The following is a 24,815-nucleotide window of genomic DNA, read 5'->3' on the forward strand; positions in this document are numbered from 1 at the left end:
CTTCCCAACGCTGTTCCTTGAGTTGTGGTGACCTCCGACTGTAAAATTATTTCATTGCTTCTTCATAACTGTAATTTTGCTACTCTTACAAACCATAATGTAAATATCTGATATGCTAAAACCCAGTTCTTTCCTTCTACCTTGTGGGGCCCAGGGATTGGACTCTGTGCTGAGTTAGTGGTACCTGCTTCTGCCTCCCAAGTATTAAGATTAAAGGCAGGCACTGCCAGCCCAGGACATCTCCATTCCCCTACAGCAACCTGCTGGTAGAAGAGAAACCATCTTTCTTTGGACTCCACACTTTTTTACACAATATTTACTCAACAGTTACTATAGTGATATATTATTCATGTTTTAATAAATAAAGCTTGCCTGAAGATCAGAGGGCAAAGCAGTTATACTAGTCAGCCATACAGGCAAGGGAGTGGTGGCACACACTTTTAATCCCAGGACCAGGGAAACTGAGGCAGACGGATCTCTGTGAGATCAAGGCTACCCTTGGCTACACAAGATTGAATCTGTATAATAGAGAAACAGAGCTCACACAAAGGTGATCCCAGCACATGGAATCACAAGCCTTTAATCCCAGCACTAAGGAGGTGGAGACAGGAATGATATGACCTGGCAGAGAGAGGAATATAAAGGGGAAGAGACAAGAACTCAGTGGAGTATGGAGTCTGAGGTTGGTGGAGAGCATTGCAGAATTGCTCCTTTGCCTGAGCCTTGGCAGAGGTAAAAGGTCTCTTTAGAGGTTGACTGCTTTGCTTTTCTGATCATCAACTTGAATCCAAACATCTGTCTCTGGGTTTGTATTATTTGTACTACAAGCAACGAGTTGGGCAGTAACTACATGCCTGGCATTACTCCATAGGATGAAAATACAACAGCAAACAAAGAAAACATGAACCCTTGTCTTGACGAATTTCAGAACAGGCTAGCAGGGGGAAAGACAATAATCCAGGAAAATGGAATAAACATAGAGATAAGGCTAGATCGTGATGGGCGTTTGTCTTGGTTAGGTTTGTCAGCTCGACACACCTTAGAATTCTCTGAGAAGAGACCCTCAATCAAGAGATTGCCTAAGTCAGATTGGCTTGCTGGGCACAATTGTAGGAGATGGTCTTGAGAGTGTCAGAAGAAGTAGTTACGTTATAATAAGAGTACTGGAGACTCAGCAAAGAAAATGAAGCTGCCAGGCGGTCATGGTGCACACTCGGGAGGCAGAGGCAGGTGAATCTCTGTGAGTTCGAGGCCAGCCTGGTCTACAAGACCTAGTTCCAGGACAGACTTCAAAGCTACAGAGAAACCCTGAAAAAAAAAAGAAAAGAAAAAGAAAGTGAAGCAGTTTATTTGGCAACCTTGGAAACTCCTGTGTGAGCCTAGAAGCAGCTTTGTAGGGAAACTGGGAGCCACCTTAGAACACTGAAGATTCAACAAGTTGCAGGCCTACAAACTGAGTGCATAACACAGTTATACACCCTAACAAATGAGCTTTCTTTCCTTTTTTTGAACAATTAGAAGGGTATAATCCTAACAACAAAATCCATGTGTGGGTCTATCTCCATGATTTACATTCTGCTTATTTAATTTTATTTTTGTTTTTCTAGACAGGGTTTCTCTCATAACCCTGGCTGTCCTGGAACTCTATTCATAGACCAGGCTGGCCTCAAACTCACAGAGTCTTACCCTGCTTCTGCCTCCTGAGTGCTGGGATCAAAGGGATGTGCCACCATCACCTCACATCCTGCTTATTTTAAAGCTTATCAAACACATGACCTTGTAGGTAAGCTTGGATGTTTGTGATTTTCTACTCTAAATTTACATTTGGGGAGGGTAGCTTATTAAAGTTTAGGGGTAGGAGGACTAGACAGACTAGCAGGTTCACATCTAGCTGGATCTGAGCTGGCTTGAGGAAACTTTGAAAAGTGAACCATCAGATTTAATGTCTAACAATTGTTAATGGATGTAGGAGGGCCCAGCCCTTTGTGGGTGGCACTAGGCATGCAGTCTTAAACCGAGAGAAGTAGCTGAGCTGAAGAGGACAGCTGCTGGAAAACGAGGTCGTCTTTCTCAGGGAATAGTTTCAGGAGATGTACGTTGGGAGCTGTTAATGGAAAACTTCCCCAGTAGCCAGGCTAAGCCAATCACTCCAGCAAGCTGGATGGCCTTTCAGGACACCTAGAGCAGGCATAAAACAGAGAGTCATGCAGTTAGTTGTCCAGAAGATCAGCATCCTAGGCAGAGGAAACAACAAAAGTCAAGGCACTGTGGCCTGATTGAAATTTCAGTGCTTCCAGAAAGCAAAAGGGCCACTACCATAGCTGAAGTCAAGCCAGCCAAGATAGCAGAAGCAGAAAATATAAGCATAAATTAGGGGCAGGGAGGGGGGATCTGTCAGTGTAGGGTTTGGAGACTGGCCAAGTGTGATTGACACCTTATATTTAAACATTAACATGACCTGTCATTGGCTGTGTTGAGCACATATTTGGAAGGGTAACAGCATCACTTCATTACCTTGACATTCTGAAGAAGTTAATTCTGTTGTGAGGCCTTTGCTGAGTTTAGCTCCTTCCCCAGAGTTTGGCATTGGAAAATATCCGCTAACAATGTCAAGTGCCCTTTAGGGGCAAAATTGCCACCAACTGGGACTCTGTTACTGTAATGAAGAGAGAGGTGATGGTGTTTGGCTCAGGGTAGCAGGTGTGCTGGTAGTGAATTGTAAGACTGTGTATTTTGAAGATTGCTTTAGCTGATCTGATGTGGGCAACAAGAGCAAAGAATTGTCAAGGTTCACTGCGAGGGTTTTGCCTTGAGCAATTGTCAGAAACAGTTTAATTTGCTGAACTTGGGAAAGGAGAAGCAGCTTTATAGGGAAACCAGGAGCCACCTTAGAACACTGAAGATTCAACAAGTTGCAAAAATATTAGTTCTAGCCGGGCGGTGGTGGCGCACGCCTTTAATCCCAGTACTCGGGAGGCAGAGGCAGGCAGATCTCTGTGAGTTCGAGACCAGCCTGGTCTACAAGAGCTAGTTCCAGGACAGGCTCCAAAGCCACAGAGAAACCCTGTCTTGAAAAAAAAAAATAGTTCCTTCCCTGAGCTTTTTCCTTCTTTCCTTCCTTCCTTCCTTCCTTCCTTCCTTCCTTCCTTCCTTCCTTCCTTCCTTCTTCCCTCCCTCCTTCCCTCCTTCCTTCCCTCCCTCCCTCCCTCCCTGTCTGTCTGTCTTCCTTTTGGGGGAGAGGGGTGAAGTTTTTTTCTAACTTTATAGTTTAGTTTTCCCTGTTACTTGCTTTTATCTTCTATGACTTTTCCTATATTTGTAGGTTTTGTTTGTTTGTTGAAACAAGTCTATGTAGCTTTGGCTGGCCTCAAATTTGCAACCCTTTTGCCACCACACAGCTCATAGTTGAGTTACTTTTCAATACAGAATCCTATCGTTTTATCAGCTCCACTACTTCTGACCAAAGTCCTCCTGTCATTACAGCAGTCAGGATTATTGTAGACCTCCCTTCCTTTCCACATCTAGACATTAGTCTCAACCAGGCAGGCAGAGTGGTCTGTTCAGAATAAAATTACATCGTGCTTTTCCCGTGTCAAATCTCAAACTGTACAATTGCTTGAATCATCTCCGGTCCTTTCATCCTTCAGCCTCATTTGCAGAATGGACAAACTGGATTATAACAAGGCTGTGCAGACAGGCAGCCGTCTGAGGGACACGTAAACAGAAAGTGCTGGGTCTCTGTGATCTGGCATCCTTAATTTCCCCAGTCCTCGCCTGGAGCAGCTTGGAAGACTCCATTTCCCAGAATGCTCAGCACCGGGGCGTCCAGAATACTCTGCGCCCTCCGCGGGGCATGATGGGGGAGGTGGAGATTTCCATCATGGCGGCTTCCATTTCGGGCTACACCTTCAGCGCTGTGTGTTTCCACAGCGCCAACAGCAACGCCGACCACGTAGGTGCCGGGCCCCCTGCCGTGGCCACTGGGGGCCTTCGGCCTCCTCCTCGAGCCGGCGCCTTCGGCCTAGAGGGGACCGCTGGAGGCTTGGCCCTCGATACCGGGGCCAAGCCGAGAAACTAGTGGCCCAGGCGGCTCCCGCCCCCCTCCAGCTCCTGCTCCCCGCGGCCGCTTCCCTGGGCGCTCTCGGCCTCGGGCGGGTCCTGGCACAGCTGTTGTCAGTGCGGCGGACCTCTAGTCCCGGGCCCCGCCGGTGTCAGGAGTGCCTACCGCTCGCTGAGAGTCGGGCTTACAGACTCGAGGAGCACCCCGGGTCGGGAAGGAGTAAGAGATCAGGCTTGTAGTCTAGAAGGAGAGGAACCAAGTCCTGCCTGCCGGCCTCCCGGGTTATCTTGGCTGTCACCGTTCATCCTTATCAGTCGTGCGTGTGTTTTTTCACCCTAGTGGAAAATGGAGAATGGGAACTGGCGTCTACAGAGTCTGTTTGCACTTCCTTGAAGTTGCTTGTTTAGTTCCTCAGCGAACATTCTAATCCACGGAACTAGTCTTCTAGGGAAGTGACAGGCCCACGTATGAGAGATGAGAAACGCACAGACCGTGGCGTCCATAGGAGCATAGCCTCTCTTTATTTTACACTGACCTCCGACTGGAAGTTCTTTGTGACATAGATGCTTTTACAGGACATAATTAATTTGTCCACAATTGGGGGATTTTTTTTTTTAGTGATATTATTGGTGAACGATTCAAAGTCATTAAATAAGCGAGTGGGCTTTTGTGGTTGTCATTACAAAACAACGATGGCTGGAGGAGGATTGGATTTGTTTTGATGCCAGCAATCTTCGCTTCCATTAATATGAACTGATTGTGAGAGATGATTCCATTAGCAAATTGAGTGGAATGAATTCCCTCGTCTTTTCAGTTCTGTAGTATTGATGGTAGAGATTACTGATAGGAATATATTCAGCATAGTTTCTTTCTTTTTTTCAGTGACAGCTCTGAACAGTGGTAGTCTTTGTTTGATATTTCAGCCAGCCACTTAGTAACGTAAGTGGTTGTGATCTCCCTAGTATCCACGGACTACAGTTGGGAGTTCAGGGGTGCTACTTTACTCTGCTCTTTTATGGAGTGCCTAGGAATATCTTAGTCTATGTATAAGGCAAGATTATTGTAAGGATAAGAAGCTTCAACAGTATTTCTAGAAACTGCTGTGGTCCTGTTTGCAATTGTTATTCTTTTTTTTTTCTGTTTTGAGGTAATGTCACGTGGTCAAGGCTGGCCTTGAACTCCTGACCCTATCTCCAGCCTCCTAGTGCTGGAATTTTAGGGGTATGCCATTATACCCAGCTTTAGATTACTTGTCATTTAATTGTGATCTTCTTAATATTTATTTCATACCAAGCATAAGGCTAGAAATTTTATATAAAGTACATAGTTAGCATTGTGTTTTATGCAATTATACTAGTTTCTATTAACCTTACCACAGTTATGAGTGTGGAATGCTTAAAAGTAATGCCATTTTTAAAGTTGAAGAGCCAAGAGTTTGTTCTACACATTTGTTTGGTCTACAAAAATTAGTTGAAAGCCAAAATTATTCTATAGTGCTAAGGTTAGCAAACAATTAAAATTTTTTTCCTTTTTTGAGATTTTAATATAAGTACATCATTTCTTTTCTTTCCTCCAAACCCTCCAATGGTCTCTTTTTTAAATTAATCATTATTACATGCTTATTTTTTATATATGTATGCATATCTATTCCTAAATATAACCTGCTCAGTCTGTATAATGTTACTCATACATGTTTTTTCAAGCTGACCATTTGTTTTGAATAGCCAATTGGTGTGCTTTTCCCTAGGGAACACTGTTTCACCCCCTCTCATCATTCCTTAGTGACCTGTAGTTCTTTGTGTAGGGCTGAGGCCTTCTGGGCTTCCACTCTCGCACTTTGGTCTGTCTATTGGTGTCATCTTTGTTCAGCTCATGTTTAGCCAATCATGTTTGTGAGACTTTGTGGGCTTAGCTTCTAACACTCTCACAGCAAACTCCATGATCCTCTTTTGCTTAGTCTTTTTGCCCGCTTTCCACAATGTTCTGAGCCTTGGGTGTGGGAATAGACTGGAACTGGGCTCCAGGGTCGATGTAGTTTTCTCTAATGAGTGTGCGTCTGTTGCAAAGAGGTGTTTCCTTCATGGGGTGAGGACTACTTCTCTGTGAGTTAGGGACAGACATTTAGATTATTGTTAGGGATCATGCTGGTGTAGTTAAGTGGTTGTAGCTTCTCCAAGATCCATGACTGCACTAGCACTGAGTAGTTGTATGGTACCAGGCATGGCTTTCCATTTTTCGTAGATCTTAATTAAGTCCAACTAGAGAGCTGTTGGTTACTGTTGAGGTATGTGTGTCACTAATGCACCCACAGGGTTATTGGGACATTCTGATCGCTGATGTGTTACAGCTGGGTAGGACTGTTGGTTGCCTCCTTCCTTTCGAAGCTTGCATGGTATCTTCTGGTGCCCTGAAAGCTAGTCCTCAGGGCATGGGGGTGGGAGTGTTCAGGTCTGTCCCAGCTCAGGGCCTCTGAGCTCAGTTTCTTAAGTGTAAGGTGTGTCTTCAACAACAGGAACTTCTTCCACCTCTTGGGGGCGACCAAGGGCAATAGCAATAGACTGCAGTCTTGGAAGTCTGACCAACAACTCAAAAGAGTTTCTTATGCCTGATGTTGAGTTTTTGTTAAGTGGGTTGTTGACTCGTGGAAGAAAGTGGACATTTTCTGAAAAGGATCAGAAAATAAAGGATAATACTTTCTCTCTGTTTAAAAAGTTTTGGAACCACATGGTCTGTTTAGCAACTCTTCAATTCTGCTGTTGTAAGGGGAGACGAAGTGCAGACCGTGAACAAATGAGGTGACTGTGTTCTAATAAGAGCTTATTTATAGCACTGAAACTTGAGTGGCTGATGATTCTAACAGTTCATGGAACATCTGTTTTAATTTTTGCAACCATTTGAACATGTAGAAACCATTCTTAGCTTGCAGGCCATGTATCAACAGAGTGGGCCTGTGGTTTGCCTTTTCCTGCTATAATGTAATGCAGTGGTTCTCACCCTTCCTAATGTCACAACCCTTTAATACAGTTCCTCCTATTTGTGGTGACCCCCCCCAACCATAAAATTATTTTCATTGCTACTTTATAACTATGATTTTCTGCCATTATGAATCATAATGTAAATATCTGATATGCAGGATATCTGATATGAAACCCTTGTGAAAGGGTCATTTGACCTGAAGGGGTCATGACCCACAGGTTGAGAAATGTTGATGTAATAGTGACTTAGATAATCCAGACCAGTGATAAATAAACAGTCCTAGTTAACTATAGAATGTTAATGTCATGTGAGTTTTTTGTTTGTTTTTGGGTCTCTCTATGTGGCATTGGCTGTCCTAGAACTCCTTAAGTAGACCAGACTGACCTAGAACTCAGAGAGCCACCTGCCTTTGCCTCACCAGTGCTGGAATTAAAAGTGTGTGCAACCATGCCCAGGTTCATATGAGTTTTAGCATTGTTTCTCATGCTGGAGGACTATTATGGCTAATAGGGAAATACAGAACATAGTTTAATTTGGATTTCAGGTAAATAATTTTATGTAACATTTAAGATATATTAAAAGCTTGTTTGCAGCCAGGCATAGTGGTACATACCTTGTAATGAAACTCAGAATTGATAAGACAGGTTTATTAGTGTTTCTCATAATCCTCCTACATCAACCTCTTCAACATAGCCTACTGGCTTGGACCACCATAACCAGTTAGTTGGTGTTTCTCAAGCTAGTAGTCATAGACAGCTGTTTGAGCATGAGGGGATTCTTCTGTCTTTTTCTCTGCAGTGTGGGTATTGAACCTTAGTATTCTACTACTGAGCCACATGCATTCCCAACCCAAGATTTGTTTTTGTAAATGAAACCTGTACATTAGTTAGAGTTAAATGTAGGTGGAGTTTTTCGATCAGCTCTGTTCTGCCAGCACTTCCCAAATAACCACTCAGAAACTTATTATTAGTTATAAATGCTCAGCCAGTAGCTCAGGCTTATTACTAACCAGCTCATACAACTTAAACTCACCCATTTCTGTTAATCTATTTGCTGCCCTGGGGCTCATGGCTTTTACCTCCTGCATGGTCTGTTTCCTTTCTGTCTGGCTGATGTCTCCTCTGACTCTGTCCTCTTCCTTTGTAGCATTTTCTCTACCCCAAAAATTCTGCCTAGCCATCAGCCAATCAGCTTTACTAACAATGAGAACAATACATATTTACAGTGTACAAAGATTGTTCCACAGCATTTAAAGAATGCCCTGAGTGTTGTATTTGGGAAATTTGAGACACTTCTTCATCTCTTTTGGGGTTGCTGGCAGTGCTCTGGGTTGAACTCAGGGCCTCACATCTCCCAGCAAGTTCTCATAGCAGGCACTTCCCCAAGTCAAATACAAAAGTGAGGCCCCAAAGCATCTGTCTTGCTCCTTTCACCCATAGATGTGCATTTGCAACTGAAAATGTTTTTAAATTGGGGAGCTTCTGTGGCTGGTATGGTGGATCAGCATAGAATGAAGGATTATGTAGAACAAGGTCTTGTTGCAGCTAAATTTACGCAATTGGTATTTGGTGAACTCTAAGGTTGGGCATGACATAAGTGTAGTGATCTAACAGTAAACAAGCACAGATGCTTGCTCCTTAGCTTACATTTTAACCAGAGTGGGCGTTGCTTATGTCTGTAAGTCTATAACAAGTAGATAATGAGAAGACAATGAAGGTCGGGTACAAGGGACAGAGTGCCTGGCAGATGTGATTTCCCATGTTAGTCGGGCAAAGCTTCCTAGCTGAGGTGCCATTTGAGCAAGGGGAAGTAGTGAGCCCTGGGTTATCCAGGAGAGAGATTACAAGACAATGTAATCTCTCTGCAATTCATCCTCTCTGCAGGAGGGTTATTTTGACTTATAGGGTATATTCTTACCAGCCATGTTTATACTGAGCATAGCAGCAAGTGCTCAAACTGGTAATTTGCAAAGGAATTCCATGTTGACTGTGTTGATAGATGTTCTTCACAGGTGTAAATAAAGTTCTGCGTTTATTAGATGGGAGCGAGTGTGTTGTGTGAAATCCTGATTTCTCATGCCAACTCTATCCTGTCATTGTTTTTATTTTTTCATCATTAGTGGTATTTTTTAAACCAATAAAGTAAGTTATATAAAGTTTCAAGAAAACAACTGTGGCATATTTTTGCTTCCTGAGAGTGTCTAGCATGCTATGGGACTGACTAGGATAAGTAATGAACTCATCTAAAAACAAGAAATGCTTATTGGTTTACAATGATATGTCATTTGGGAACATTTTCTTCCATACAATCCAATTAACAGGCGTCCAAGCTTGCTGTGGTTGTGTCGCTGGTTTATAAAACAACACTTCACATGCTACATACCTTATTTGGATTATTGCTAAAATTGATATAAAATAGTAGTCCTCATTTCCTTTTAATTTTAGTAAAAATTATCTTTAAGTTTAACCAGTTATTTTCTCCTGTTGTTTTAGGAAGGGTTTTTGCTGGGCGAGGTAAGACAAGAGGAGACGTTCAGCATCAGTGACTCACAGATCAGCAATACAGAGTTTCTGCAAGTAATTGGTAAGCCTGTCATTGTCCTTAGAAATATCTTTTTTATATAATTTTTATTTTAAATGTTTGGGCATTTTGCCTGTACCCATGTTTGTGTATTGTGTGTGTGCCTGGTGCCCTTGGAAACCTGAAGATGTAGAGGCCAGCGAAAGGCTTCTGTTACCTTGGAATTGGAGTTACAGACAATGTAAATGTGGGTCCTGGGAATCAAACCCAGGTCCTCTAGAATCAAGCCTAACTCTGGAGGTAGAGGCAGGAGGTTTAGGAGCCTTGCTACCTAGCCAGTTGGAAACCAGCCTGGGTAATTTGAGCCCTTATCTCAAGGTTAAATAAGTAAATAAAACATTGAAAGGATACACAGGGGGCTGGAGAGATGAGTCAACAGTTAAGAGCACTGGCTGCTCTTCCAGCGGACCTGGGTTCAGTTCCCAGCACCCACATGGCAGAGAATATGCATAGAAACTAAAATTAGATCCACTAATTTTATGATTAATGATAAAATGTCTTGTGAAACAACTCAATAGATAACCCAAGTTCAATTCACAGGACCCACATGGTAGAAGGAGAGAATTGATTTCCACAGATTGTCTTCTGATTTCCACATGAAAGCTATAAGATAACTATCCCACCCACAAAAATAAAGAGTAGAGAACTTGTTGCTCTTCTAGTGCCTATGTCAAGTGGCTTGCAACTGCCTGCAACTGCAGCTCCATGGGATCTGATGTCCTCTTCTGGCCTCCACAGGCACCTGTACTCAAGTGTACTTATACACACAGATATACATAAAAACAATTTTTTGAGACAATTTCTCTGTATAGCTTTGATTATTCTAGAACTCGCTCTGTAGACTAGGCTGGCCTTGAGAGATCTGACTACTTCTGCTTCCCGAACACTGGAATTAAAGGCCTGCACCACTATACCTGACCTTAAGTAAATCTTTTAAATTTTGTTTTTATTTATTTATTTTTAGTTTTTATGTGTATGGGTGGCTTTCCTGAAAGTATGTCTGTGAACCACATGTATGCCTAGTGTCCCCAGAGACCAGAAGAAAGTGTTGGATCCCCTAGAACTAAAGTTATAGATGGTTGCAAGCTGCCATGTGGGTGCTGGGAATTGAACCCAGGCCCTGGAAAAGCAACCATGCTCTTAACTGCCAAGGAAGCACTCCAGTTCCTTAAGTAAATCTTTTTTAAAAAATAGAAATAAGCCAGGCAGTGGTGGTGCACACCTTTAATCTCAGCACTTGGGAGGCAGAGGCAGGCAGATCTCTGTGAGTTCGAGACCAACCTGGTCTATAGAGCTAGTTCTAGGACTTCTAGGTTCGGCCAATAGCTTAGGCTTGTTTCTAATGAGCTCTTATAACTTAAATTAACCCATTTCTATTCATCTACGTGTTGCCACGTGACTTGTGGCTTTTACCTTTTCTCCTGTATGTCTGTTCCCTCTGCATCTGCTGGCAACTCTTTCTTCTTCCCAGCATCCTCACTGCTCCCAAATCCTGCGTAGCTATTGGCCATTCATTTTTCTATTAAGCCAATCAGAGTAACACATCTTTACATTGTACAAAGATTATTTCACAACAATGTTTTGTCACTTACAGTGCACAGCTGAAAACATGGGTCTTTTCTAAAGCTATTTCTTACTTAGCAACCAGTCTGACTTTTACTGAATTGGTATGTGACTACTTGATAGTCTGTCCAAGACCACAGTAAACCTAAAACCTGTAGATCAGTCTGTCCCCACTGCTTGTTTCACCCCTAGAGGGGTTTGGCAAAGACAGTTCCACATGCTCTTAAGACGCTTGCTAGACCTACACGGGAGTCCAAAGGATACACTCAACAGTCTCTCTGGGGAAGATTGCTGAGAAAGAGGAAGGAGGGTTTATGGATATAGCCCTTCCCTTTTAATCAGTTTCTTTTTGATAAGTAGCATAGTCTTTTTAGGAATACCTTAGACACATCACCAAATGGCAGTCTTGATAAACTAAATAGAGCAAGGGATGCTTCATTTATTTATATAGCAAATGTGTTAAAGGGCTCTCTCTCTTTTTCTCTTTATAAATTATGTGTATGAGTATGTGCATATAATTGCAGGTGCCTACATCAGCTTCCCCTGGAGCTAGAGGTACAGGTAGTTGTGAGCTGTCTGATGTGGGTGCTGGGATCTGAACTAGGGTCCTCTATGAGAGCAGCTCATGCTCTTAACCATTGGGTCTTCTCTCTAGACCCTTTTAATAAAATTGTGTTTGCATGATGGAGGAGGCATGCCAAGGCAGAGGTCAACTTTGTGGAGTCACTTCTCTGCCTCCTTTACATGGGTTCCAGGGATCATACTTAGATTGTCAGGCTTACATGGTGAAGCACCTTTACCCACTGAACCATCTTGCTAACACTATTGAAGACTTGGTATGATGGAGGCCTAAGGTAGGTAGAGAAATCGTGGGAAGGATATGACAAACAGAGAAATACCACACAGCACAAGAAAAAGCTATAAAAAAAGAAACAAAACCCTGTAAGTGTCTGAGTCAAGGGACAAACTGGTAGAGGAAAACCAGACATCACGAAGGAAGAAACATAGGGTTAGAGGGGAGCACTGAATAAAGGCTGTCTAAAGCATCAGAGAATCTGCCCTGTTTCTGTGTAACTGAAACACTGGATTCAAAGTGCAGCTGAGTGCAGGATGAGTTGTCACATTGGGACCAAATCATCAACTTAAAGTCTGTTCTAATGGCCTTCAGTACAGAGAGTTGGGGCAAGAGTGAGAGTCGAGGTGGAGTTAGACTTGAGGGAGAACAGGCGATTCATCTGCAAGAATAAAAACTATAATAGCATTCACACAGCTCCTCCCTGCAATGCAAAGCATGTTTTGTGCAGTGCCTTTCATTTCGAAGTTTGGGTTTCATTTTGCTTAACTCTCTAAAATTCTAAAAGCTGTCAGGGTGGCTCACTGAGTAAAAGGACTTGCTGTTAAGCCCAACAACCTGAGTTTGAGCCTTGGAATCCACGTGATAGAAGGAGAGAACCAGCTCCTGAAAGTTGTCCTTTGACCTCCACACCTATGTCATGGCACACACAGGTGCACACACAGACACAAATGCATATTAAAATTCTGAGTAGTAGAATTTTACTTCATAAAGTGTCTTTGTATGTAGTTATTTATTATTTGCACCTAGGTTCTCAAAATACATGTAGTAAATAAAGTTTAAATTGATAGATGCAAGGCCAGTGAAATAACTCAGTAGGAAAAGGCACTTCCTAACATAATATCTTGAGATTGAGCTATTGGACCCATGTAGTGATAGGAAATACTAAATTGTTCTCTGACCTCCACACGCATACCATGATGGTTGCAAACACAAAAATGCTTTGTTAAAAATATCTAAATTCCCAGATGCAGTTAAGTAAGTGCAAGAGTTGCACTTCCAGTATATATTCTAGCTACTTGTTTAAGTATTGGGTATGAAATCCCAGGCCTCCACATGTAGTAGACAAACTTTCTACCATGAACTACATGCCTAGAGCATGTCTGTATGCCGCTGATCCAGTGGTTCTCAACCTGTGGGTGACGACTCCTTTGAGATTCAAACAGTCCTTTCATAGGGGTTGCATATCCAATATCCTGCATACCAGATAACCACAGTGCGAGTCAGAACAGCAAAAGTATGGTTATTAAGTAGCAATGAGAATAATTTTATGGTTGAGGGTCACCATAGATGAACTGTTGTTTTGTTGGTTTTTTGTTTTTTTTTTTTTTTTTTTTCGAGACAGAGTTTCTTTGTAGCTTTGGAGCCTGTCCTGTTGCTCCCTCTGTAGGCCATGCTGACCTTGAACTCGCAGAGATCTACCTGTCTCTGCTGAGTGCTGGGATTAAAGGCATGCACCACCACTGCCCAGCAAAGAACTGTCTTAAAGGGTCAGCACATTAGGAAGGTTGAGAGCCACTGCTCTAATCTGACTTGTAGATTAAAAAGGACACTGCTGGACAATTAGCTTGAGGACTACTTGTTCAGACTTCAGAATTTCCTCCAGGACTTTCAGTAAACAAAATAGTGTTATCTTTAAAGTAAAAGATAAGTTTTCTTTTTCCTAAATCCTAAGTAGTATTTTTGCTAACCATGTTCCAGATCTCAGTGACTAACAGTGTCTAAAATAACTTAAGGTAGTGTACTGTATCATTTTAAGCACCAAAAGAAGGGAATTTTATAGATGAGGTTTTCTTGTTTGCATTGTGTATTGATGTCATAGTGAAGCGAATGAACTCTTCTTTTTGGTGACAGTTCTGCATTTATACATGTGTTTCGGGAGCCTTAACTAGTGAGAATAGCGTGGCCTCAAAGGCTTTGGTTTTATTTTAATTGAGGTAAAACTATTGCCTAAAATCTTAAGGCTGTGTCTTTTTTTAAACAGCAGGTGATGAGTCACTCTCTAGGAGAATGTGGTAAATAGAATTGAATAGTCAGTTAGTCTCATGCTCTCCTAAAAAAACAGCTTGTGGACCCCTGATGTGGCTGAAGAAATTGTTCATTCTGTTTAATCCCAGCATCTTTTTAGAAGCTGTTAGGATCTATCTTATAAATGACTGTTTCCCTTAATACCAACCAGCTTTGAAAGAGTTAATAGACATTCAGCATTCCAAACACCTGGCCCAAGTGTCAGGCATGATTAGAGGGTTATTAATGGTAGGAAAGTTGAGGCCCTTCTCTTCCAGAGCTGTCCCCACAGCTTTTATCCAGTTTGATTAAATGCTTCCAGTCAGTGGCTACTTTTTCCTGTGATGCTTTGTTTAAATAGGTAAGATTGAGTAAGTTGTACAATAGCTTCGTGTTCCTGAATAAAAGCTGTCAGATGTGCACTCATCACACAGAGACGCGGAGGCGGAGCTCTCACTCTCGGTCTGCTTTGTTCCGAGACTCTGTCTCTTGCCGTAGTGGGAAGCAGTCAACTGCCTTCATGGCATATACATGGCACTGTTTACAAGAAGAAAATGGTCTTGGTTATCCTAAATTTTGGGTTTGAAAAAAATCCTAAGCTATTTTATAATTGCCTATGCCTTACATGATTAACTGATTTTTCCCCCCTTTGTCTGATTACAGAAATTCATAACCATCAGCCCTGCTCAAAACTTTTTAGGTAAGCTACATGTGGTTTTGTAGTTTTGGGTCCTCATTGAAAAAGTTGTTTGAAACTAGTAAATTTAGGCCTGTAGTTGATTATAAGTATAATTAAGGGTATTCAGAATCTATTTAAAGCTTTTTTCTGGTTTTGTTTTGTGTGTGAGTGCGCGCACATGTGTTGTTGTTTGTTGCTTCACAAAAGATCTTGCCGTGTATCCCAGGCTAGCCTCGCATTCATGATCTTCCTTCTCAAGTGCACTACTACAGCTGGTTCCAAAATCATATTTATTGGATAATAACTGTGTTTGAGGGACTGTGCTTGAGTGGGAAAAGGGAAGCAGGGACGTGGCAAATCATTGTATCAGTGGTTTAGATTGAGCTTTCCTCTCCCTCAGCATCCCTGTCAAGAGTTCTTTACTTAGAAAAGAAAGTTAATCAAAGATGACGTATAGCTAAAATTATTTAGAGACATCACATATAGATGTAAATTTGATTTTGAGGAAAAAAATGTTCAGTGATCAGCTTTTATTTTAAAGAGCCAGTTAGTGGTAGTGCATGCCTTTAATTCCAGCACTTGAAAGGTAGAGGCAGGTAGATTTCTGTGAGTTCAAAGCTAACCAGGGCTACACAGTGAGAGCTTATCTTTCAAACAACAACAAAAACCCGTAAGTTTCGTTTTTGTATTTAAGTTAATATTCATCAGTTCTGTAATAGAGACATTCTGAAGGAAAGAAGCAGGAGAGTGACATCTGTAGGGAAAAGCAGATGCTCCCAGACCAGCACCAGGCCTCTGTCATTGTGACTGGATGAATGGAGGGTCCTGCTGAGCAAGCCCTCTACCACTGATGTGCATCCCCAGTCATCTGTCTCTTTTTTCTTAACCCATACCCTTCCACCTGAGGACTGGTATGTGTATTTCAGAAAGCTCTCCGGGCGGTGGTGGCGCACGCCTTTAATCCCAGCACTCGGGAGGCAGAGGCAGGCGGATCTCTGTGAGTTCGAGACCAGCCTGGTCTACAAGAGGTAGTGCCAGGACAGGCTCCAATGCCACAGAGAAACCCTGTCTCAAAAAACTAAAAACAAACAAAAAAAGAACAGAAAGCTCTCCGGGCTCTGCTTCTTCCCCCTTCCCTCCCTAAAGCCAGGCGCGTGCATTCCTTCCAGTGTGTCCACATAAACATTACTCATTGTTATTTGAGACAGGATCTCATTATGTAGCCCTGGCTGACTTAGAACTAACTGTAGACCAAATTGGTTTCAAACTCACAGAGATCCCCCAGCCTCTGCCTCCCAAGTACTAGAATTAAAGATACGTGCCACCATGCCCATCTTGTCTTTGGTGTTCTTACTATTCATACACTTCTTTCATCCCTTCTAGTTACTTTGCCTGGTTCTTCCTATTGTTTGTCCCCTTCTGCCTTTACACTCACCCCTCTACAAGTACCCAGCCTCTCTTGGGGACTTCTGTCGCTCCTCACCCTACACACACCCTTATTCCTCAGTTATTTCAGAGGAATGACATTAAGCATGGTGGCTGTATTCACATGAAGCCACAAAGTAGCCAAGGACCTCAACTCTTTCCATTTCTATTTAACTGAAAGAGGAGTAGGGACACCAGGTGAGCAGCGGGTTCATCTGGAAAGATGATGAGGTTTTGGTCCATATATTACCTCTGTCTGGCTGTGGATGTGTTCTGGCCTGACTGTCAGAGCCTCACTGGACATGCTCTGTCTTTCCCTCCTGAGTAATCCCACAAGCATTGCCGGTACAGAACATTCAGAACAGGGACTGACTCCTACTTAGAGCTGAAGGAAATCTTAGAAATCACCTATGTACTCCAAGCTTCTTACTTTGCAAAATGGAAGAAGACCAGGTAGGGTAAGTAGTCTGTCCCAGATCCTGAAGTGAGAAGTGCAGCTGGGCTGGAGCTGGCATCTCCTGATCTCCAAGTCAGTTCTTTCCCTGTATCCTGGAAGCCTTCCTGTCTTTGGGGCCTGGGTATGTGGTGGAGGAGGATGGCATTTCTAAGACCATAACCAGGGACAAGGACCCTTGTGTCAGTACATCTGACTGGTCTCGTTGGTTTGTTTTGGAGGTGAGCACATTGTTTGAAGCTTGCCAGACTTGGCTTCCGGTCTGTTGTTCTGTTCCCACTAGCTCTGCAGTTTGGACCAGTTGGTTAGCTTTGCTGTCTCTTCCTACAAAAATAGCAGAAAACCCGGTTGAATTGGGCTGAACTTATACTCAGCGCTGTGGCTAGAACATGTAATAAAAAAGCATCCAGTGGAGGGTCTGTTAAACATTCCACAAATGTTCATTTCTCAGAAAATGAGTTACTGTTATCTTTTTTTCATAAGTAATTGATACGTAGAAACAAGTAGTGGAGCCATTTGAAACCACACATTTTTGTAATTACTTGATTACTTCCCACACATGAAAGGAATGTCTTTTGAATGTAGCAATTTCTTGAGTAGTATTTGTTAACAAAATGTAGCTTCCTATCAAGAAAGCACTTAAGCTGATTTCTGTTTAGGACCTTTGAGAAGGAGCAGTTGCATCTATTAGGGTTAGATGTTCTGTAGGGCCCTGTGGTTATGCCTATGTCACAGTACTATAGCATTTTAATTAATTTTTTTCCTTCTTTAAAACAACAGTTTTTATGATTATGCAAGCAAAGTGAATGAAGAGAGTTTGGACAGAATCCTTAAAGATCGGAGAAAGGTATGTTTATGTATTGCTTGATCTGTTTTGAAGGCATACCTTAGCACACAAAAGGAAGAGCAGTTAGAGCTCATGATAACCAGTATGTATCAAGTATTTTCTCTTGGTGCTGGAAATCAGACCCAGGACTTTGGGCACATTAGGCAAGTGCTCTGCCATTGAGCTACACCTCTGACCTTGTAAGTACATTTGGGGTTTTTGTTGTTGTTGTTGTTGTTTTGTTTTTTGTTTTTTGTTTTTTTTTTTTTGAGACAGGGTTTCTCTATAGCTTTGGTGCCTGTCCTAGAACTAGCTCTTGTAGACCAGACTGGCATCTAACTCACAGAGATCCACCTGCCCTCTGCCTCCCGAGTGCTGGGATTAAAGGCGTGCACCACCACTGCCTAGCATTGTAAGTAGATTTTACAGGTAAATTACAGATTTGAAACATTACAGTGTATCGGGAGGGGGGTATTTATAATGTGATCTCATTTAGGAAAATTTGGAAGCAAGAAAATTAGCTTTAAACCAGGCAGTGGTGGCATACACTTTTGATGCTAGCTTTCAGGAGGCAGAGGCAAGCAGATCTTTGTGGCCTTGAGGCAAGTCTGGTCTGCAGACTGAGTTTCAGGATAGCCAGGACACAGAGAACCCTGTCTCAGAGGGAAAAAAGAAACTTTAATATAGAAAGTTAACAGTAGTCCAAATGACTCTAGATGGTTCATTCTTTTTAGTTTATCATCTGAAAAGTAATTTTGTAGAATTTTTTTAGTTTTAGAAATATTTTAAACTAACAATTTCATACATTTGTAGTGTGTATCTTGATCATGTCTAACTCTAACCTCCCCTATTCCACTTAGACCTCTCCCTAGCATTTGTCCCTTTCATCATGTCCTGTTTTTGTTTGTTTGGTTTGGTTTGGTTTTGGTTCTTTGAGACTAGGTTTCCCTGTGTGATTCTGGCTGTCCTGGAACTTACTCTATAGACCAGGCTGGTCTCTAACTTAGAGATCCACCTGTCTCTGCCTCCCAAGCGCTGGGATTCCTCTTTGGTTTTTTAACTCACTGAGTCCAGTTCATTCTGCCTAGATGTACATGAGTAATCTACCAGTGTTTCATGGAGCCAAAGAAAAATGACTTCCACTTCTTCAGCAGCCTTCAGTTGCTATAGCTCCTCAGCTGTTCTTAAGGGACAGCTTAGGGTGAAACCTCATAAAGATATACTGATATTATTTATATTATATTCAAGACTATAATCCTGAAAAATGTAAATCATGCTGGGCATGGTTGCATATGCCTATACTTCCAGGACCTGAGAAGCAGAGATTATAGGATCAGGAGTTGAAGGTCATCATTGGCTACATTTTAAACTGAAGGCCAGTCTGGGTTACTTGATACCCTGTCTCAAAACAACAACATCCACACACCAAACCCCCAAAAATGTAGTGACTAGAGAGATGGCTCAGAGGCCAAGAGTACGTGCTGCTCTTCCACGCGTCCCACAGTCAGATCCCAGCACCCATGTTGGGCAACTCACAACTGCCTGTGGCTTCTGCCCCAGGGTATCTGATGCTCTCTTTGGCCTTCAGTGGCATCTGCACACACAAGGCACACACAGACATATACATCAGATTTTAAAAAATAAATGGTGGGGTGAAAATGTGGCTCAGTGAGCATATTTACTCTTGTAGAGGACCTGAGTTCCATTCCCAGCACCTACATGCCAACTACTTAGAGTTTCTATTGGTGTGAGAAAATACCAGGACCAAAATAAGGATATATTTCATCTAACAGCGTGTAGTTCATTATCCAGAGAAATCAGCAACCTAGTGGCAGAAGTTGATATAGAGGCCATGGAGGACTGCTGCTTCTTGGCTTACTCTTCATGGCTTGCTCAGCCTGTTTGTTTCTTGTTTTTTTATAGTACTCAAAACCACCAGCCCAGGGGTAGCACTGAGTTGGGCCCTTCCACATAAATCAAGAAAATGTACACAGGCTTGCCCACAGGCTAATCTGGTGGGGACATTTTCTCAATCGAGGTTCCCCTGTCTAAAATGACTAACTTATTCCAAATTGACATAAAACTGACCAGCACAGCCAATTTAGTTTCAGGGGATCCAGTGCCATCTTCAGGCCTTCGAGGACAATTGTATTCATGAGTATATACCTACATGCAGTGATATACATGTACACATAATTTAAAATAAAATAGGGGGCTGGAGAGACAGTGCAGCATTTAGGAACACTTGCTGCTCTTCTGAAGAACCCAAGTTTAGTTCCTGCACCCATGTCAAGCAGTTCACAATCACTTGGTCAAGGCATCTGATGCCTTCTTCTGGCCTCTGTGAGCACCTACACTTACATAAACACAAATACATTCACATAAATGAAATCTTTAAAACAAATTTTTTTTTTTTTTGATTTTCGAGACAGGGTTTCTCTGTAGTTTTTGGTGCCTGTCCTGGAACTAGCTCTTGTAGACCAGGCTGGCCTCGAACTCACAGAGATCCGCCTGCCTCTGCCTCCTGAGTGCTGGGATTAAAGGTGTGCGCCACCACCGCCCGGCATAAAACAAAATTTTTTAAGTCTTAAAAAAAAAGTAGTTAGGGCTGGAGAGATGGCTCAGCGGTTAAGAGCACCAACTGCTCTTCCAGAGGTCCCGAGTTCGATTCCCAGCACCCACATGGGAGCTCACAACTGTCTATAATTCTAGTTCCAGGGGACCCAACACCCATGGCAAATCACCAATGCACATAAATAAATAAATATTTATTAAAAAAAAGTAGTTAGTGAGGGGCTGGATAGGTGACTCAATGGGTAAAGGGCTTGGTGTATAAACATGAGAGCCTTGCTGGGCAGCGGTGGCACAAGCCTTTAATCCCAGCACTCAGGAGGCAGGATCAAGCGGATCTCTCTGAGTTCGAGGCCAGCCTGGTCTACAAGAGCTAGTTCCAGAACAGGCTCCAAAGCTACAGAGAGACCCTGTCCCAAGAAATAGATAGATAGATAGATAGATAGATAGATAGATAGATAGATAGATAGATAGATAGATAAACAACAAAAAGCAAGAGAGCCTGAGTTTAGATCCTCAGTGCCCACATAAAAGCCAGACACAAGTATGCCTTCCACATGCATGCATGGACAAATGCATTTGCACACACAAAGGTACACAATATATTTAAAAACTTTGCAATTTTATTAGTATTTGTGTTTTGGGTTATGTGTGCATAATGTGTATGTCAGGAGATGTGGAGCTCAGAAGACAACTTTGTGGAGTCAGTTTTCACGTTCCACCTTTATGTGATGTATTAGTTACTTTTGTATGGCTGTCACAAAACACCATGGACAGCCAACTTACAGAAGGGCTTATTTAGGGCTTGTTGTTCCAGAGGTCAGAGTCTGTGATGGCTGGACATCATGGCAGTAGGCAGGCATGGAGGCTGAAACAGCTGAGAATACATTTCAGACTCAAACAGGAAACAGATAGGAGTGGCTTGTGACTTTTGAAACCTCAAAGCCCCCAGTGATACACTTCCTTCAGCAAGGCCATATATCCACTAAACCTCCCCAAAGAGCACCAACAACTAGGGACTAAGTGTTCAAATGCATGAGATCTATGGGGGACATCTCATTCAAACCACCACATATGGGTTCTAGGGTTTGGGATTCAAGGCTTGCCCTGTGAGCACCTTGCCTACTATGCCATTTCACCAGTCCTCCACACTATTTTTTTATTTTTAAGAAAGGAGGGAAACAGAAAAGAACAGGCAAGTTGCAAGATGTAAAAGGAAATCTATTATAGCCAAGACACACATGAAAGGAATTCTACCCCAACCAAAAACACACATTGAAATAATGAGATGCCATTTTGGCACATCACACTGGCACAAGAATTAGAAGACAGCACTGACAACATGGTGGGAGTGAGGAGGAAGAGGTTGGTGAATGAAAGTTAATGCTGGAGTTTGGCAGGTAGATTTTGTTTGTTTGCTTTTTGAGACAGGGTGTGCAATAGTCCAAAGCAGGGTTTGAACTTGGTGTGTAGCTAAAGATGACACTGAACTTCTTTTTTTATTTATGAGCTTTGAACTTGTAATCTTCCTGTGTCAATCTAGTGCTGGGATTGCAGGCATGAGCCACAGCACCTCACTTACATCATTCTGAGCTCACCCAGAGTTTGGTGCATGCTAGACAAGCTTTTACCAGCTGAGCTACCTAGAAGAGTGTTTATAGTAACAGTTTTAAGTATGCAGCCCTGCCTTTAGAAATATGACCCAAGGCAGGGCAGTGGTGGCGCACACCTTTAATCACAGCACTTGGGAGGCAGAGGCAGGTGGATCTCTCTGTGTTCGAGGCCAGCCGGGTATACAAGAGCGAGTTCCACAACAGCTTGGGCTGTTACTCAGAGAAACCCTGTCTTGAACCCCCCCCCCAAAAAAAAAACAACAAAAAGAAGAAGAAGAAAAGAAATGTGACCCAAGAAAAGAATTATACTAACAGCTGAATTATTGAACATTTATTTAATCCTGCCAGGCTGTGTTCTAAGCCCTTGCCATGTATTGACACACTCCTGCTGTAGCCCGTGAGACAGATCACACATTTGACACTTTAAGCTACTCAAGTAATTTGTTAAGACTCTAGTGATTAATGATTGAACAAAGGCTTATACCAAAGTCTATTGTCATGATCCTATGTACAAGGAAATTTGTTGTTTCATTCTTAAAAGTCACTGGCAGGGAATGATTAGATCAAGTTGATTACATTCATACATCATACTATGGAACTTGAAGCAGCCATTAAAAAGAATAGGGGAGGAACTGGAGAGATGGCTCAGAAATCAAGAGCACTGGCTACTTTTGTAGAAAACCTGGATTCTATTCCTAGCACACACATAATGGTTCACAACCATTTATAACTTCAGTTCTAGGGAATCCATTGACCTCTGAGTATACCAGATACATACATGATGCACAAACACATATGTAGGCAAAACACCCATATCAAAAAATTTAATAAATATTTTAAGAAAAAAACATGGGAGGTCTTCAAGCAGTAACAGGTCTCTAAATTACATAAGTGAAAACAGTGGGTTTGTTTTTGTATGTTTGTCTTATTACATTTATTTTTGCATGGTTGTGTGCATGCACAAAACATACATACATGTTGTAGGAGAGAGGCTGCTTGTTTGTCCCAGCCGTCCAGCTAGCTTAGCCCTGCTATAACCACACAGAAATTGTATTAATTAAAACACTGCTTGGTCCATTTGCTCTAGCCTCTTATTGGCTAACTCTCACATCTTGATTTAACCCATTTCTATTAATCTCTGTATCACCATGTGGCAGTGGCTTACCAGGAAAGATTCAGCATGTCTGATTCTGGCAGCTCCATGGTGTTTCTCTCTCTCTCTCTTTGCTTTCTTCCTCCCAGTATTCAGTCTGTTTTTCCCACCTACCTAAGTTCTGCCCTATCAAAAGGCCAAGGCGGTTTCTTTATTCATTAACCAATGAAAGCAACCCATGAACAAAAGGACCTCCTACACCACATACGTATGCATGTACCACAGCACATGTGTAGGTCAGAGGACAACTTGTGAGAGCAGTTCTCTCGATCATATGCGTTCCAGGAATCAAGCTCAGGTCCTCAAATTTGGTGCCTTTTCCTTTTTTTTTTTTGAGTGTAAAGTTAAACTTGAACCTCATACATTCTAGCACCCTCCTACTGAAGTAGTCCCAGGAGAAAGCAATATTTTATGTAGCTTGATAGAGTTTGAGCGAAGAGTTCAAATGCACAGAAAAATCATCTTGAGGGAACTTCGTAAAGACTTTTTAGTTTATTCTTTTTGGGTTCACACCCTCTCAGGAAAGGCATGAAATTAAACCTTTGCCTCAGAAGAGTGTGCTATCTACAAAGGAGCACTTACAATGTTAATATTCTCATATTGGGAAGGGAGAAGGCTCAGTGGATAAAGTGTGTGCCTTGCAAGCATAAGGATAGGAGTTCAGGTTCCCAGAACCCACATACAAGCTGGGTATGCTGGGGAGATAGCTTAGCAGTTTAGAGTGCTTGCCTCTTTTGTAGAGGACTGAAGTTTGGTTTCTAGCATCCACAATGATGGCTCTCAATTTGTAGTTCAAGTTCTGGGATCTGATGCTCTTTCTCTTCTGGTCTCCATTGGCACTGCACACTTGTGGTACACTTAAATTTTTGCACAGGCAAAATACTCATTAAAAAATAGTAAGGGAGAGGCTGAAAAGATGGCTGCTTTTCCAGAGGTCCTGAGTTCAAGTCCCAGAAACCATGTGGTAGCTTGCAACCATCTATAATGAGATCTAGTGCCCTCTTCTGGCAAGTAGCCATACATGTGGACAGAATATTTTATACATAGTAAATAAATAATCTTAAAAAAGAAATAGTAAGGCAAGTCTGATCTACAGAGCAAGCTCCAGGACAGCCAGTACTACATAGAAAAACCATTTCTCAAAAAATAAAAAAATAGTAAGGACTGGAAAAATAGCTCCACAATTAAAAGCATTGTTTGGTTGCTCTTCCCAGAGGACCTGGATTTTGTTCCCATGGTAGCTCACAACTGTCTGTAATTACAGTTCCAGATGACCCAGTGCCCTCTTCTGGCCTCTGTAGGTACTGTAACACACATGGTTAAGCACAGATACCTACAGGCAAACACTCAGATACATAGAAAATCTTTAAAAAACAATAATAAATCTTAACACACACACACAAAGTATGTTGGGAGTGGCAGCTACCTGTAATTCCAATTGGAAAGTAGAGATAAACTCTACAGAGCAAGCTGGCTAGTTAGGCTAGAGTTTCTAGTCCAGTGAAAGACTGCACTTCAATATAGAAAGATACATGGATTCACTCTCAGATAGTCATATATATAAAATCATATATATAATCACACATAATCATATATATGCACATATGTGCACATGCACTTGTACACATATGCACCCACATATATATATACATGCATACATACATACATACATACATACATACATACATGTAAAAATCTCTAGTAGTGTACAATTCTAGTAGAATACATACTGTGCTTGCAAAGTTTTGTAGGCCTCAGGTTTTAGGTTAAGACAAGCATGTGGGTAAGATTTTGAGTCTTCTAAAATCAGAGCATCCTTTATGAAATAGACAATAACAGACATAACAGCTTTTCAGTAGCATTGTAAGGACCAGGAGAACACTAGAGCAAGTTGGTCAGTGTGCCCAAATGTCAGTGGATACTGAGGCATGAGAGGAAAGTCTGTGAAAACTCAACTATGAAAGGGTACAGACAAGGTTTAGGGATAGAGGTCCCTGATTCTTCATCCTGGCCTAGATGCAGCCATCCAAACTGTGCTTTTTAGTGCTGGTGACC

At 42.1% G+C, this 24,815-nt stretch overlaps 1 protein-coding gene across 1 annotated transcript in view; it reads left to right on the forward strand.

Annotated features, from left to right (window-relative positions):
- Positions 1-3,833: 3,833 nt before the first annotated feature.
- The window catches only part of Abraxas2 (abraxas 2, BRISC complex subunit), a 44,856-nt gene continuing 23,874 nt past the window's right edge, over positions 3,834-24,815 (forward strand). The window contains exons 1-4 of the mRNA XM_075972551.1: positions 3,834-3,952; positions 9,529-9,619; positions 14,703-14,739; positions 17,378-17,444. Of these exons, the coding sequence (XP_075828666.1) occupies positions 3,854-3,952; positions 9,529-9,619; positions 14,703-14,739; positions 17,378-17,444 (294 nt within the window). The 5' untranslated portion in view covers positions 3,834-3,853. The remainder of the gene's footprint in view (positions 3,953-9,528; positions 9,620-14,702; positions 14,740-17,377; positions 17,445-24,815) is intronic.

Source organism: Microtus pennsylvanicus, chromosome 5 (genome assembly GCF_037038515.1).
Source record: "Microtus pennsylvanicus isolate mMicPen1 chromosome 5, mMicPen1.hap1, whole genome shotgun sequence".
NCBI classification, from domain to species: Eukaryota; Metazoa; Chordata; class Mammalia; order Rodentia; family Cricetidae; genus Microtus; species Microtus pennsylvanicus.